Genomic DNA, 13115 nt, shown 5'->3' on the forward strand with positions numbered 1-13115 from the left:
GCAACATTTTATAGTGTTTAAGAGTTTCGTGGTAGTTTTTTCTAAGATTTGTATTTTCAGGCTGGTGGTGCTTTTGATTGGAAATATGCCTCAATCTAGTCCTGAGTTGTTTACATTCCTTGTCAACCATTTTTCTTCAGTTTTGTTCTTTGATCATTTTTTGTTAGACTTCTTCATGCCAGCTACATTTCCTGCTTTCAGAAATATTTTGTTTAGTTCTTTTGTGGCTTCATTAACACCAGTTTTGCTAATCTCAAAACATTTTGAGTTGTAGGATCTAATGCATTGTTTTAGTTCTGAAGAATTTAGAGCTTTTAAAAAGTTATCTGGGCTGTCCTAAGTCCATCTATATGTCTCATTGAGACGGAATAGCTTGCTGGACTCAGTTTTGGGCTGCTGTATGATTTTGAGAAAGATGTTAGTCTGGTTATGATCCAATAGTGGAGTTTGCCGCCTGACAGTGAATGCTCTGAAGGAGTTGGGGTCCATGTCAGTGATTGCATAGTCAACTACACTAGCTCCAAGAGCTGAACAATATGTGAACCTCCCTAAAGAGTCCCCCCTGATCCTGCCATTAAGCATATACAGCCCTAAGGCTCGACAGAGATGCACTAACTCTTTACCATTTTTATTGACAGTACGGTCAAGGCTTAGCCTGGTGGGCCATCCTATATCATTGAAATGTATAGTCTGGAATCGAACCATTCACCTCGCTTAATCCAAGGGGCGGGCAGAGAATTGTCTTTCAAACTGCCTTGGCATGCAATAGGCCAGCGCTACGACCATATCCGTATCCGGTCGGCAAAACGGCAAATACATCCTTCTTCGAAAGGAATGACTTAAGTGCATTGTGTTGCTCAACTTTCAAAAAAAAAAAAGTCCAACTCCAAAGTTGACGCCAACGCCGATTCAAACAACTGCTCTTCGTTCGGCATAGCCACCTTTGTTGTTCACCGTCGCAGGACTGTCGTTATCCTGTTAAGCCCGCCTTAAGACTCTCTAACAAAATAGAGCGCTGTGATTGGATGACGTCCACGGCGTCAGCCAATAGAAATCCCTATGGTTTGATACTAGACGTACAGGCTGAGCAAATTAATTTGCCGCCGCTAGGGTGCGTCTAGATTTCTAGGCTAGTCAAGGCTGTTTCTCTGGGGTAAGTTTGGTGTAAAATAAAAGGTTGTTTTGACCAAACACATGGTTGTTACCATGAGGGTCTATGTGATCTATTTCACACCCAGTCCTGGCATTTAGGTCCCCACATATCAGCACATATCTCTCTCTCTCTCTCTCTCTCACTCAAGATGCATTCCCAATGAAATGGAGGTAGCATAACGTTCAAATTAGATCTTCTACATAGTGAAGATTGAGAGGACCCATGTCATCCTTGCATGTAACATGCTGCATTTGACATTGTAAACGTTCAGAACAATGAAAAGCTACAGTACTTATATTAATTGGCTAAATTTTGGTGCCCCCGGCGCCCGTTGGTGCCCTATGCACAGAGCATGATGTGTGTGGTGGTAGCGGCAGCAGTATCAGACATACATACTGGTAAATGTGTAAATCATTGAAAATAATATTGTAGAGGTAAATGTAGTAGCAGTCGTTGAGACAAAATTACAAGAAAAAAAAACATTCTGGAAGAAAAGAAACTCTCTAATCCTATATTTGCTAGTGCGGTGGCCATAAAAAGTTTTCTATTTTGACTATTGAATCTCTCGCCAAAATCAAATGCAAGATAAATGATGAGAAGACAAGGAAGAGGAAGCACAGAGTTAACAATGGTCACTGTCAATGTCAAATGGTTATTGGCATTGGGGGCTATGTAATACCATCAGTTTTGAATGTTATTTTTTGGAAAGTGGTTGAAGTATCTTCTTAGGCAGCTTCACACTGACACGATTTTTTCAAAAAGCGAGTCTTTCAAAGTAGTGAGTGTTAACAACATGCTAACAACAAATTGATTGTGTACATGTTGTTGCTATGATACATTATATTTAGCTAAATTGCTAGCTATCAAGCTTAGCATTCAATGGCAATACCAATTTTTTTCTACAATTGCCACTGCATGTGTGTGCCATATTTTTCACTTTTTTACCCATGTGGCTAGTGTAGCAGTTACTTACTGTCAGTGATGGGTTCCATGCAGAATCCCAGAAGTGCATGAAGAAAGTCCACAACATTGTTGAGTGAGTCTTTGTTGACATACTCCCTCATTGTCTGACGGAACTGAACCTTATCCATCTTGTATAAGGTAGTAAGGCAACTTTGGGCCTAACAAACAGGATAACAGACACATTCACACGGCAGAGTTATCATCACACTTTTGTGTGTCTTCAAAAACATATCACACATTATTCCAATAATTTGGCATCGAGAAAATGCTGATATCACCCATGGGGGTTATATTTGACTGTGATAAGTTACATTTACAGCTGTGGGTGTTTCATTAAAAGGTGTGAACAACCCCTAAACAATCCCACCACCCACCCCCTGAAAGAATTGTGAATCAGCATTATACCTGTCCATGTACATGTGTTTTTCTTATGCTTATTTGTGCTTTTGTACCCATGTGTGTCTCTTGTTTCTCTTGTGCAGTGCATCCGTAGGGTTATAATTGAATGATTAGAATTCAACAGGAGACTTTCCAGACACCTTTGTTTATTCCCAGGTGTGATTCTTTGTCTGTATAGGTGAGCAAGGATGGGGGGCTTTCACACCTCCCATTGTCACATAAGGCTGCTAGCATTTGCCCAAATGCAAGTTGGGGTCCTCTTAATTAACGACCGTCTAGGTGTATCAGCCCTCTGAGTCAGAAGTGGGGGTCATGCCCCCCTTTGTTTGTAATTTACTTAAGTTTAGGATTTCTCTTGTATAGTTAGAGATACAGGTGAATCTTTTGGGTGAAGCTCGAGTCTCTCCCTAATTGCGCATCATTGAAAGAATAAAGCCTGTTTCCTGATTGACCATCATCCTGATTGAGTTTCCAGATAACTGTGGTACTAGGAAAATTACCATCACCCCCCCCCCCCCCCCCAAAAAAAAAAGTCAGTTGGAATTTAATCTAGGGCAAAAGTAAGAAGTCTTCCTCTTCTTTCATATAACACCAACAACTAAAAATCTATATTTTCAATGGTTTTTCAAGTAATCCGCCTGTATCTCAAAATTAGAATGTGCGAGCTCACATATGGTCACCGTTATCACAACTTTGAGGGCTCAATTCCAATTTTTTTTAACCATGAGGATTTTACTTTGCAACATCTGGGGTCAATGGATCTTCTGACCATTCAATTTCCATTTCAAAAATTAAAATTGATAAACAAAAAACAAAGGATTATTTGATTTTCATTTTAAAATACAAATTTGGAAATGTGAATCAAGTCGTTTTTTGTCAATTCTATAGGAAACAGGGAGCCAGTGCAGTTCAGCTAACACAGGGGTGATGTGTTCTCTCTTCTCAGTCTTAGTTAAAAGTCTAGTTAAAAAGGGCCGCACTTTGGCAATGTTTCTCATGTGGAAATAGGCTGTCTGAGTAACTTTACTGATATGGGGCTTGAAGCTTAACTCCGCATCTAAGATGACATCTAGGCTTGTTACTTTTGGTTTGACCTGGTGTGCCGGGTTCCCAAGATTACTACGTTTGGCTTTGGTCCAACCAAAAGTACCTGTTTTGTCATCATTTAGTTTTAACATTTTTTGGCTCATCCATTGGAGGTTAAGCATGTGATTAGGGAGCAAAAGCCATCTGGGTTAGTTGGCTCCACAGAAATATACAATTGGGTATCATCTGCATAGCTGTGGAAGTTTACATTATGCTGACTTATGATGTTTCCTAACAGAAGTATATAAATAGAGAAAAGAACAGGGGACCGAGGCATCTCCCCTGGGCCACACTGAAAGGCAAGTCATGTTTTACAGCAATTACAGCAATGTTGCATTTAAAGCTCTTTGAGCTGTTTGAGCTATATTGTTGTAATGTGCATTAGTAAAATGGGAGAGGATGTAAGGCTTGGAGTGTACAATCAATTGCTGAGTAGGGGATGGCACAAACTTTGGTGGCATGCTTTTTTTTTTCTTTGCATATTGATGGTTATAGTTATGATTATGGTATTTTGCAGACCCTTTTGCGGCAGTCTTCTCATGTACTGCTATGCTGTACATCTAGTTTGTGATGAATAATTGTACAACTGTATATAACTGTATATACCGTTATACATCAGGCTTGTTGGAAGGAAGAAAGATTATGTATGATAGAGAGAATAAATGTAAGTTCAGAACATTTAATTACACTTCTGTGTAATTGATTAGTGAATATGAATATGACGTTTAACCTGCATCCGCAGCCGGTCTCCAGACAGGCCTCGATGACCCTCTCCACAGCCATAGGCACAGCCAAGTGATTTCACTATCTTGATCAGCATAGTAAGTGCCAACCTATGCGGGCTTAAAGACGAGGTCTCTTCCTCCTGTGTGTGTGTGTGTGTGTGTGTGTGTGTGTGTGTGTGTGTGTGTGTGTGTGTGTGTGTGTGTGTTCAAGTTCAAGTTCAAGTTCGTGCGTTTTCAGGTGTGCGTATGTGAGGTTATAAGACAGAGAAAAGAGTCACACAGTTAGAATCAAACTTTTAACATCCTTTTGTGGGTATCATATCTGCCATCATATTATATAAAATCATCCCTGCTAGGTATGTCATAAAACACATTTGGCCATTACACTTTGCGACTAGCCTGGGTTTTCCCATGCTGCCTTGTGCGCGATTTTATTCACGCTGCTAGGCAGCCTGGATTCCATGGACTTCGCTTTCTCCTCAACGAAGGAACCAATCACAGAACGGAGGGGGGGGGGGGGGGGGGGGGGCAGCAAGACGATTACGACACACCAAAGCGGTTATGAGCTACGTACAGACGCATTTGATAGACATTCGTAGCGCCTAATAAACGTCTCTGGGCATTCGTAAACCACGTTTCAAATACGAGAAAATTAACATGTAGTTCCCAGACCCCATCTCAATGAGATGAGGTCTGACGTTAGCCAGGCTACTTTGCGACTTTAATTGGTCAGAATGTTGTTTGCTGCTTGATAATTTGCCTGATTTGTCATATTAAGGACCATGTTAAGGACCCAGCATGAACAGAAATGTATGAGGATCGGTTAAATAAACTTACCACAAGCTAGTAGGCTAGCAAATCTTACTTTACTGTGGATGGCGTCAAAGCTACATTAGCGTCAACCACCTACAAATAGTGTGACAGGTTTGTTAGTTTGGCCAACAAAACCAAAATGTATTATCTTACGTAGTGTTTTTGTGAGTGGAATAAAGAAAAAAGGGTAACACTTCACTTGACATAAGAGTGACATGACACGGTCATGAACATATGACACTGTCATGACACATGAACCCTAACCCTAATCCTAACTCTAACCCTAAACCTCACAATCATCCACATAAGTGATGAAAAAACATATGACCTGACCACATTCGTCAGTGAATCAATATGGGCGCAACCTGCATACCTGATGTCTTGATGTCTCTTTTACTGTCTATGGTTAAAATCAGACCCTCGATATGATCAGACATTAAAATTTCCCAAGAGTCCTATGGGGAGATTCCATAGGGCATTTTACAAAACGCATGAGCATACCTTGGCAAATAATGGTCTAAAGCACTCATTTTTTATTTTATATTGATCTACTTTTGCACACAGCTTCAACACAAGACCTGGTGGCTAGGGCTCAGTTGTGTTTCTAAGTCATTTCAAGTGACCTAGAGGGCTGAAATGTGGTCAGTTCAGAGATCCGGCAGAAATATAAAACAGTATTCTAGCCTCTGTACCTCTGTGCCAGTACTTCCCACAGCTATTCTGATTGTTTCCTAAGAAACTACTGAAGAAACTACTGACCTCTGAAGTAGGCACAGTGCAACTTCGAGGGGCAAAAGCCTAAAAATGCCCATCCCATATAGTGGTTTACTGAGGTTTAATATCAATTGAAATACCATTGAAATCAAGTTGATCTTTAGTTTGGTTGTAATTTCAACATTGTTTTAATATTCATTTTAAAATAGAATAGAATAGTTAAAATGTCAACGTTGCTTCAATATTAAAGGTTGTATCAGCGATAGCGAGGATACGTCACTTCTGTTGATGTTCAAACAAAACAGAGAGCTAGCTCACTACTCCCTCCCCCTCCCTCCCGTGCAATAGAAACTCTCCTAAACGCGCATTTCGTCGGTGATTGGTTGAAACACTTTATTTTGCCTTTGAGTGGTTGCCAATCCTTGTTGGTAGCAATTGTTTTTGTGTACAGATCTTGGAGCCTAGGCTGCCTACAGAGACACGTTTTTTGATGGACTGCTTATGGGGAAGGCAGCTGGCGGATCGTTAGGAAAGATGAATGTGATCATTTATGTTTGGGCCTTTTTTGGGCCTGAAATCGCTGATACAACCTTTAATGGAGGGTGCAAAAGTGACGTAGAATCAATGTTTCAGTGTGACGTTGATTCAATGATTTAACGTTGAAAAAGTGATGTGGATTTAACATGGATTCAATGACTAATTACTAGTTATCTGGGTGCAGAATGAGCAGTCATCAACACCAACTGAAAGCCCCATTTTGCAGGTAGCCTATTGCATTGCATACAATTAGGCTTTCTTTCAACTACATTTTCCAAAGGCCAGCTTTTGTGCTTGTGTCACAACTTCAGAACGGCTTGACATACATGCTTCAAATTTGGTGTGAACATTTGTATGGACTCAATGATGAAGTCAAATGTCAAGGTCAAACCCACCTTGAGTGTGATATCTCAAGAACGCCTGACACACAAGGTTTTTTGGTACGAGGGTTTGTATGAACTCAAAGATTAAGGGGCCATCCACACGGAGACGCTGTTTGGTTTAAACGCACATGTTTTGCAGGCCGATCATCCAAACGAATCCTGTAAACGCACTACCCGAAACCGCACTTTCTTGAAACCTGGTCTCAGGGTGGAAAAATTCAAAACCATAGCCCTTGCGAGTTCGTTTAGACGGCAAAAACGCATACTTGCGTATTGATGATGTCATCGCCACACCTCAGCTGCCCTGGACTTGACACGTATTGCCTAACAATACTAGTTTTCATACATGACATTTCCTGCAATTACACCCAGTAGGATAAATATCACAACTGGTGCTGTGCAGCGCCAATAACTAATCATGACTTGGTGGACTGAACAGTGTTTTTCTTATGTGTTTTCTTGATGCATTCTATCTACTGTCAGTGACTGACGCGAGAGAACTCGTCAGAAGTTATTAGGGAAGTGCGGTTTAAGTTTAAAATAATTTGTACGTAGTGCCGGTGTCATTCGTTTATTTTATATGTCTTACAACATAAATAAATGCATTCATAGTCTAGTGAAGTCAGATATAAGCCTAAAAGTCGCTTAGAAATCATGTTAAGTACAAAAGTATAGACTGTTACTAACGAAGGTATTATAGCAATATTATAAATGTGGCGATAGCTACTTGGGTAGGCCTAGCGTTTAGCCTATGCACTTGCGGTGATAGCCAAAACTAATGTGAATCACGGACTATACAACCAAAGAAAGTAAAGGAGATTATTTGCACCTGCGTTAGCCAAATAAAGGACGGGACTGCACCCTTCACAAACCGTAAAAATGAAGTTTATTAGCTTTACAGTTGACTAGAGTTGACAGTTCACTATCAGTCCACACAAACATCTGGTGTCCTTGCACTAGCCATTTTCGTCGTAGCCAGAGAATGTCTACGGGCTCTGTCGTAGCCTATTCTGTCTGTTTGTATACAGCGCAAAAGCTTTGGTGAATTTCTGAGACAGAAACAGTTCCACCTATAGGCCTGGAATATGAAGTAACGTGCTGAGTCGTGTTGAGATGGATCCGTTTGGACACAAATATTCTTGAAACGATTCCAGGGAAGACGGGGGGGAAAAGATCAGTTTGGTACGTGTGGACTAGGCCTAAGTGACTTAATGTTTTTTTAGTAATCTCCCCACCAACATTAAGCCAGCAGCTTTCCATCCATTATTGTAATTCCTCTTGCATTTTTTTTTTTTAGTTTTATTCTTATATATTTTTTATTTTATTTGCCTCAGGAATTGCTTGAGCAGCTACAGCTGTAACCCTGCCAAATTCTACTCTCGGCTTTGGACGAATGAGGTGGTGACATGTCATTTCATTATGACATACCTAGCAGGGATGGTAACCCTAGCAGGTATGATACCCATACTATCACTGTTCTGCTTCTCCATAATTTTTATATTCATAGTATTTGGCATACACTTTGTCCAAAGTGACTTACAGTACAAACACTACATTATTAGTTAATAATAATAATAATAGTGTCAAATAAAACTAAGAACACATTTAGAAGCACATATACAATACATGGCACATACCTTTGGTTTGTTATTTTTTATGTTATCTTTGCTATCTCTTCCATCTCCTCCACCCCCATCTCCATCCCCACCTCCTCCATCAGGTCCCACTCCAAACTCTCCCATTGGTGTCCTAAGATTGCTTCCGTCTCTGGATCGTGCTTCTGAATTGTCCTTGTTGCAAGTTTGCCACTTGTTCTTTCCCGGGACACCAAGCTGTAACAAACACTCAATGATACTGAGCGCAGCGTCACACACCCGTGAGCTGATGTCATGATTGAGCACTGCATACAAAGCACGGAGCACTGCCTGAAATACAATCAAAAAGTAAATGAAAAAAGACAGATCAGAGTCAAACCTTGAAAAGAGTTAAGTGACTTATAAATGTAGAACAATAATAAAATATTAAAACATTTTGTGTATAAGAGCTTTTGTTAAACAAGGCTTATTCTAGGGGTCAACAGTGAGACCTGGTTCACATTCCAGTCACTTCATTCCATGCCATTTTTGTTTTGTTACTGACTATGCCTATTAAATCTATTGTAGAATGGATTAACCCATCAGTTTAATCATGTGATTTTAAACCCACTTCAGTGGTTATTTCCCAATTTAGATTAACACTTCAGATGATTGCCAGTATTATAATATTTTATATCTATATTGGATCTTTACAGAATATAATGTATATATACGATTACTTTACAGAATGAGATCAGTAACAATGTGAAATTACCACAACTTGATATAAAAAATTACAGTTGCTGCATATCGACGTTGCTTGGCAACCATTCTGATAGAGGAAATATATTTATTGACGGAAGAATGATTATCTATGAATAAATTGTTCAATTTCTCATTGCTGTGCCTTTATTTTTATGATATATATGTAGCAATCATTTTATAAAATCAATAAGCCACTCAAGTCCACCAACACGTCATGCCTTAGCTGTTGGAACTCACACACTAATTGTCTGTAGGGTAAATAGACTGAACAGTCTTTCAAAACTTTTGCAACAATGTCAGCCACACACACACACACACACACACACACACACACACAGTGTAACCTAGGGCCTCTTGGGGCTTATTGCTTAAATACAGCATATAATCTGTAAATTGTACCGAAATGAGGAAAGGTGAGGTTTGTGTTGAAATAGGCTATTCCCACAACTTGTCATACAGTAGGTGACAATATAGGATGTATATTTATATATTATATCTTTTGTTAATTCTGATGTGCTTTGTATTAGAATGTAAATCTTCTTTGTGATTCTTCATGTCAGCTTTTTCCAATGCAAATATTGTGTTTTTGCTTATCCCATAGTTTGTACTTTGCATTCATTCTCCAAATAATTCATTTAGAATAGACAAAGCAATGAATTAACAATAGTGCCAACGTTTTCACCAGTGTGACAAAATTACAGTAAGCCCAATGTACTGTGTAAATGTACAATAAGTTCCACAGTCAAAGCTGCAATCATCAACAAATGTCATAAACAAACTTACATCATATTAGTATATCTACTAACATGTAATGTAATACTAATGTTAGTATATCTGTATTTATCACCATTATGAGCACAATTGTGAGTATGAACACTTTAATGTTAGTCTTACTGTGAGATCAAGCATGCCATTCTTCAGGATGAAGTTATTGGTTCCGTCAATGTTGTCCCCCTCCTCTAACGAAGAGTAATTGATGCATGAGTCAGTTAGAGAACGGGGCAGATTTGCACATGCCAGGGGTTCATTGGGAATCTCAGGGATGGGCACAGGGCTGCAAAGTTTCTTCATGTGCTCAGTGAAAAAGTCAGCATAGCCCACATTAAATGATGCCACTGTAGTGTTGAATGTTGCCATGGTGATTGTGGAGATCTGAGATTGCACTGACAGAAAGAAAAACAAACAAACATCATTATACATAATAATCATATAATAACAAAAAAGTAACTATGGTTACAGAATCTGTAGCTATGAATTTGGCCACTACAGCTATGGAATGCATGCATTCTGTTATTGAATATGGCAAGTAGAGAGAAACGTGTTTTCCTTGAAAGACCCTGTAATCTAAGAATAAACTGTATGTGTTCTAAAGTTTGTCCCACTGTGGAAGTCAACGTTCCATCGCCAGAGGCGTTCATTCAGAGGTGCCGTCGGACATGGAAGCGTGCCCGGAGGGTCCTGCTCCGTTCCACAGCAAGGACAAAACAACAGGCCGATAGGCATCGCATTGCAGGTCCCCACTACCGCCAGGGCCAGCGAGTGTGGTTGTCCTCCCGTCTGAAACTGCCCCCTACCCTCCGTCGTATCCACCCTACATTTCATGTGTCAAGGATCAAGCCTTTCATCTGCAGCCCTCTTTGCCCTGCGCCCAAGCCACCTCCCCCTCCCCGCCTCATCGATGGTTCTGCAGCCTACACAGTACGCCATCTATTTTTAGTGTTATGCCCCTGCAGGTCATGTCTGGTATTGACTGTCATTTTCTTTGTTTATTTCGCAATGTGGCAATGTTGTTGTTTTGATCCCGCCCTCACCTGCCTTGTGTCACTTCCTGTAATTGCAGTTCCCTCCAGTTTGTCTGTGCTCACCTGTTTCTCATTGTGTTCTTATTTAGATCCAATCCCCCAGTGTATTTATACCTTGCTCTTTTCAGTTCATCACAGTTGTTTCTGTGTGTCGTGCTCCATCTCTGTGACTCTTGTTGTGGAACTTGTGGACTATTTGCCTGCCTGTTTTGTTGGACTAGTGTTGGATTACTGTTGCCTGCCCTCTGGATAATTTGCCTGCCGTAGACTGCTCTTTCTGGTATTGACCTCTGCTGCACTGTATTGAACTTCTATACAAGAATAAAGTCAATTGCAACTGCTATTGGTCTGCTCTTGGGTCTGACTAGAAAACCTGACAGGTAGGTTTATTACAGTTGTTACAGTGGTTTCCGTTAATCTTTTATTAAGCATCTGGGTGAAACTAACATAACGGCCAATTGCACCTTTGTTGACATCTCTAGGTGAAGGGAGTCAGCCAGCTGGTCAAGGTTTTTGGTTCCCTGGCCATATTTCAGAGACCACTGTTGATCTCGGCAGCAGGTCTGTGGGCTTCTCCCCCTTCAGCAAACATCACAGCGGCTAGTCCACCACCGTGGTCTCCAGTCTCCACTACCAACAGCCTGATAGCTGGGCATAGTCAATGGGCTATACACCTCTTACTGACACCCCAACCCATACAGCAGCGGGCCAAACTGGATATCAAGTAAGAATGGCAAGAAAGCTATGCTATAGCTCATGGGGAAAAATAACTTTGGTATATGTGTGATGAGATCAAAACATCTTTTTTCCTTTCTTTTTCTTTTTTTAAGAACATGACTCACAAAACCAGTCTTCTCTGGAGGCTGTGCCTACAGGTAGGAATTCTACAAAGTGATCTCTCGGATTACTGTGACATATTTACGTTTTGCTACTAATCTGCTATGCCTGCTTTTTCTTGTGTCTTACAGCAATTGCCAAGGAGACCCTCATCCAATTAGACTCTATTAGAGTGCAGCAGTTGCTCATCCTGGTGCAGCTCCAAAAAATCTCCAGCAGTAAAGCTATTCCAGAAGTCACACCAGACCCAATACATTTCGGGCTCCCACTTTCAACCATTGAGGAGCTACAACGTTTGGAGGAGACATTGAACAACTCGGAGGAGAAGAAGAATTTGGTGAGTTAAATGATGCATTAATCAGATCATTCCTAAAAGTCAGTCCCCACTCTCATTCATGCTATATTGTTAAACAACTGATGAGGTACATGTCTTTTGTTTCATCCTTGGAATGGTCGGAGGCATGACTCTTAAATATACCATGGGGCGTGTCTTAAAAAGAGCTATGAACACATCGCTGGCGAGAGTCATTAATTGGAGTGGGGCCAACCGAAAGCCTGGATTTAAAGGGCTCATTTTGAAAAGTGTGGTTCTGGGTGAGTGTCAGTGCTGGATAACTGCAATGTGGTGACATTTAAATTAAGTTTAGGTGGTTGCTGAGTAACATCACATGATCATGTTGTGCTCTTCTGTCCTCAGATGCAGTCTGCTGGAATGCCCTGACCAAAGATTCAACAGAAAAGGAAATAGCTCATCATAAGGTGGCTGCAGCAAGCCTCCGATAGGGATGGTGGCCAAAGCCAGAGGGTGAACAGGCATACAACGTAGACAAAACTCAGAAACGCAGTGGATTAAACGTATAAAGTTAAAAATATAATATTTGAATTCATGGAAGTGTTCGGTGTTATCCATCTGTAGCATCTGACTGTCTTTGTTTGATGTATGGTATGCATGTTTGTATTTGGTTTATTTTTGTTTTGTTTGGTTTTATCTATGCTGAGTGCCATACTGCCGCACTGCATGGTGCTTGTCGTGGTCTGCTACTTGCAAGGTGTAGTGCTGTGCCCTAATCCTGAAGCTCAGCATAGAGATCATAGCAGCAAGATAGAAAGTGCATCCACATGGTAGACTGTTACCCCGGCAGTTTTAGTTCATGTTGGGTTCTCCATCACTCCTGAATTAGTTCATCCACACAGTAGACTGTTAAGCATCCTACATACTCGCCACTCCCGACCGGTAGTGCGACAATGTGACGTCACAGGAGTGCCGTAACCATTTATACTCGAGCGTGGTGGTCGGGCCACTAGTTGCAATATTCTCCTGAAATGGCATTGGCCTCAATGGCAGTAAAAACTACCCTCTGTGA

At 40.7% G+C, this 13115-nt stretch overlaps 1 protein-coding gene and 1 long non-coding RNA gene across 12 annotated transcripts in view; one reads left to right on the forward strand and one right to left on the reverse strand.

Annotated features, from left to right (window-relative positions):
* Nucleotides 1–13115, reverse strand: part of LOC121696861 (protein unc-80 homolog) — a 239077-nt gene that overhangs the window by 186720 nt on the left and 39242 nt on the right. For all 9 annotated transcript variants that reach the window (XM_042077934.1, XM_042077933.1, XM_042077929.1 and 6 more), the window contains exons 12-15: nt 10007–10275; nt 8411–8698; nt 4332–4466; nt 2127–2274 (exon numbers count right to left, since the gene is read on the reverse strand). In XM_042077934.1, the coding sequence (XP_041933868.1) occupies nt 2127–2274; nt 4332–4466; nt 8411–8698; nt 10007–10275 (840 nt within the window). The remainder of the gene's footprint in view (nt 1–2126; nt 2275–4331; nt 4467–8410; nt 8699–10006; nt 10276–13115) is intronic.
* LOC121696877 lies at nt 10852–12598 on the forward strand. Of its 3 annotated transcripts, none has more exons than XR_006026338.1 (4): nt 10852–11638; nt 11745–11789; nt 11883–12345; nt 12449–12598. It is a non-coding gene; the product is annotated as an uncharacterized LOC121696877 (long non-coding RNA). The 3 variants fall into 3 exon arrangements; XR_006026339.1 differs by lacking the exon at nt 12449–12598 and having other exon boundaries at nt 10852–11294; nt 11397–11638; nt 11883–12374; XR_006026337.1 differs by lacking the exon at nt 12449–12598 and having other exon boundaries at nt 11883–12374.

The sequence above is a fragment of the Alosa sapidissima genome, chromosome 22 (assembly GCF_018492685.1).
Source record: "Alosa sapidissima isolate fAloSap1 chromosome 22, fAloSap1.pri, whole genome shotgun sequence".
In the NCBI taxonomy this organism is placed as follows: Eukaryota; Metazoa; Chordata; class Actinopteri; order Clupeiformes; family Clupeidae; genus Alosa; species Alosa sapidissima.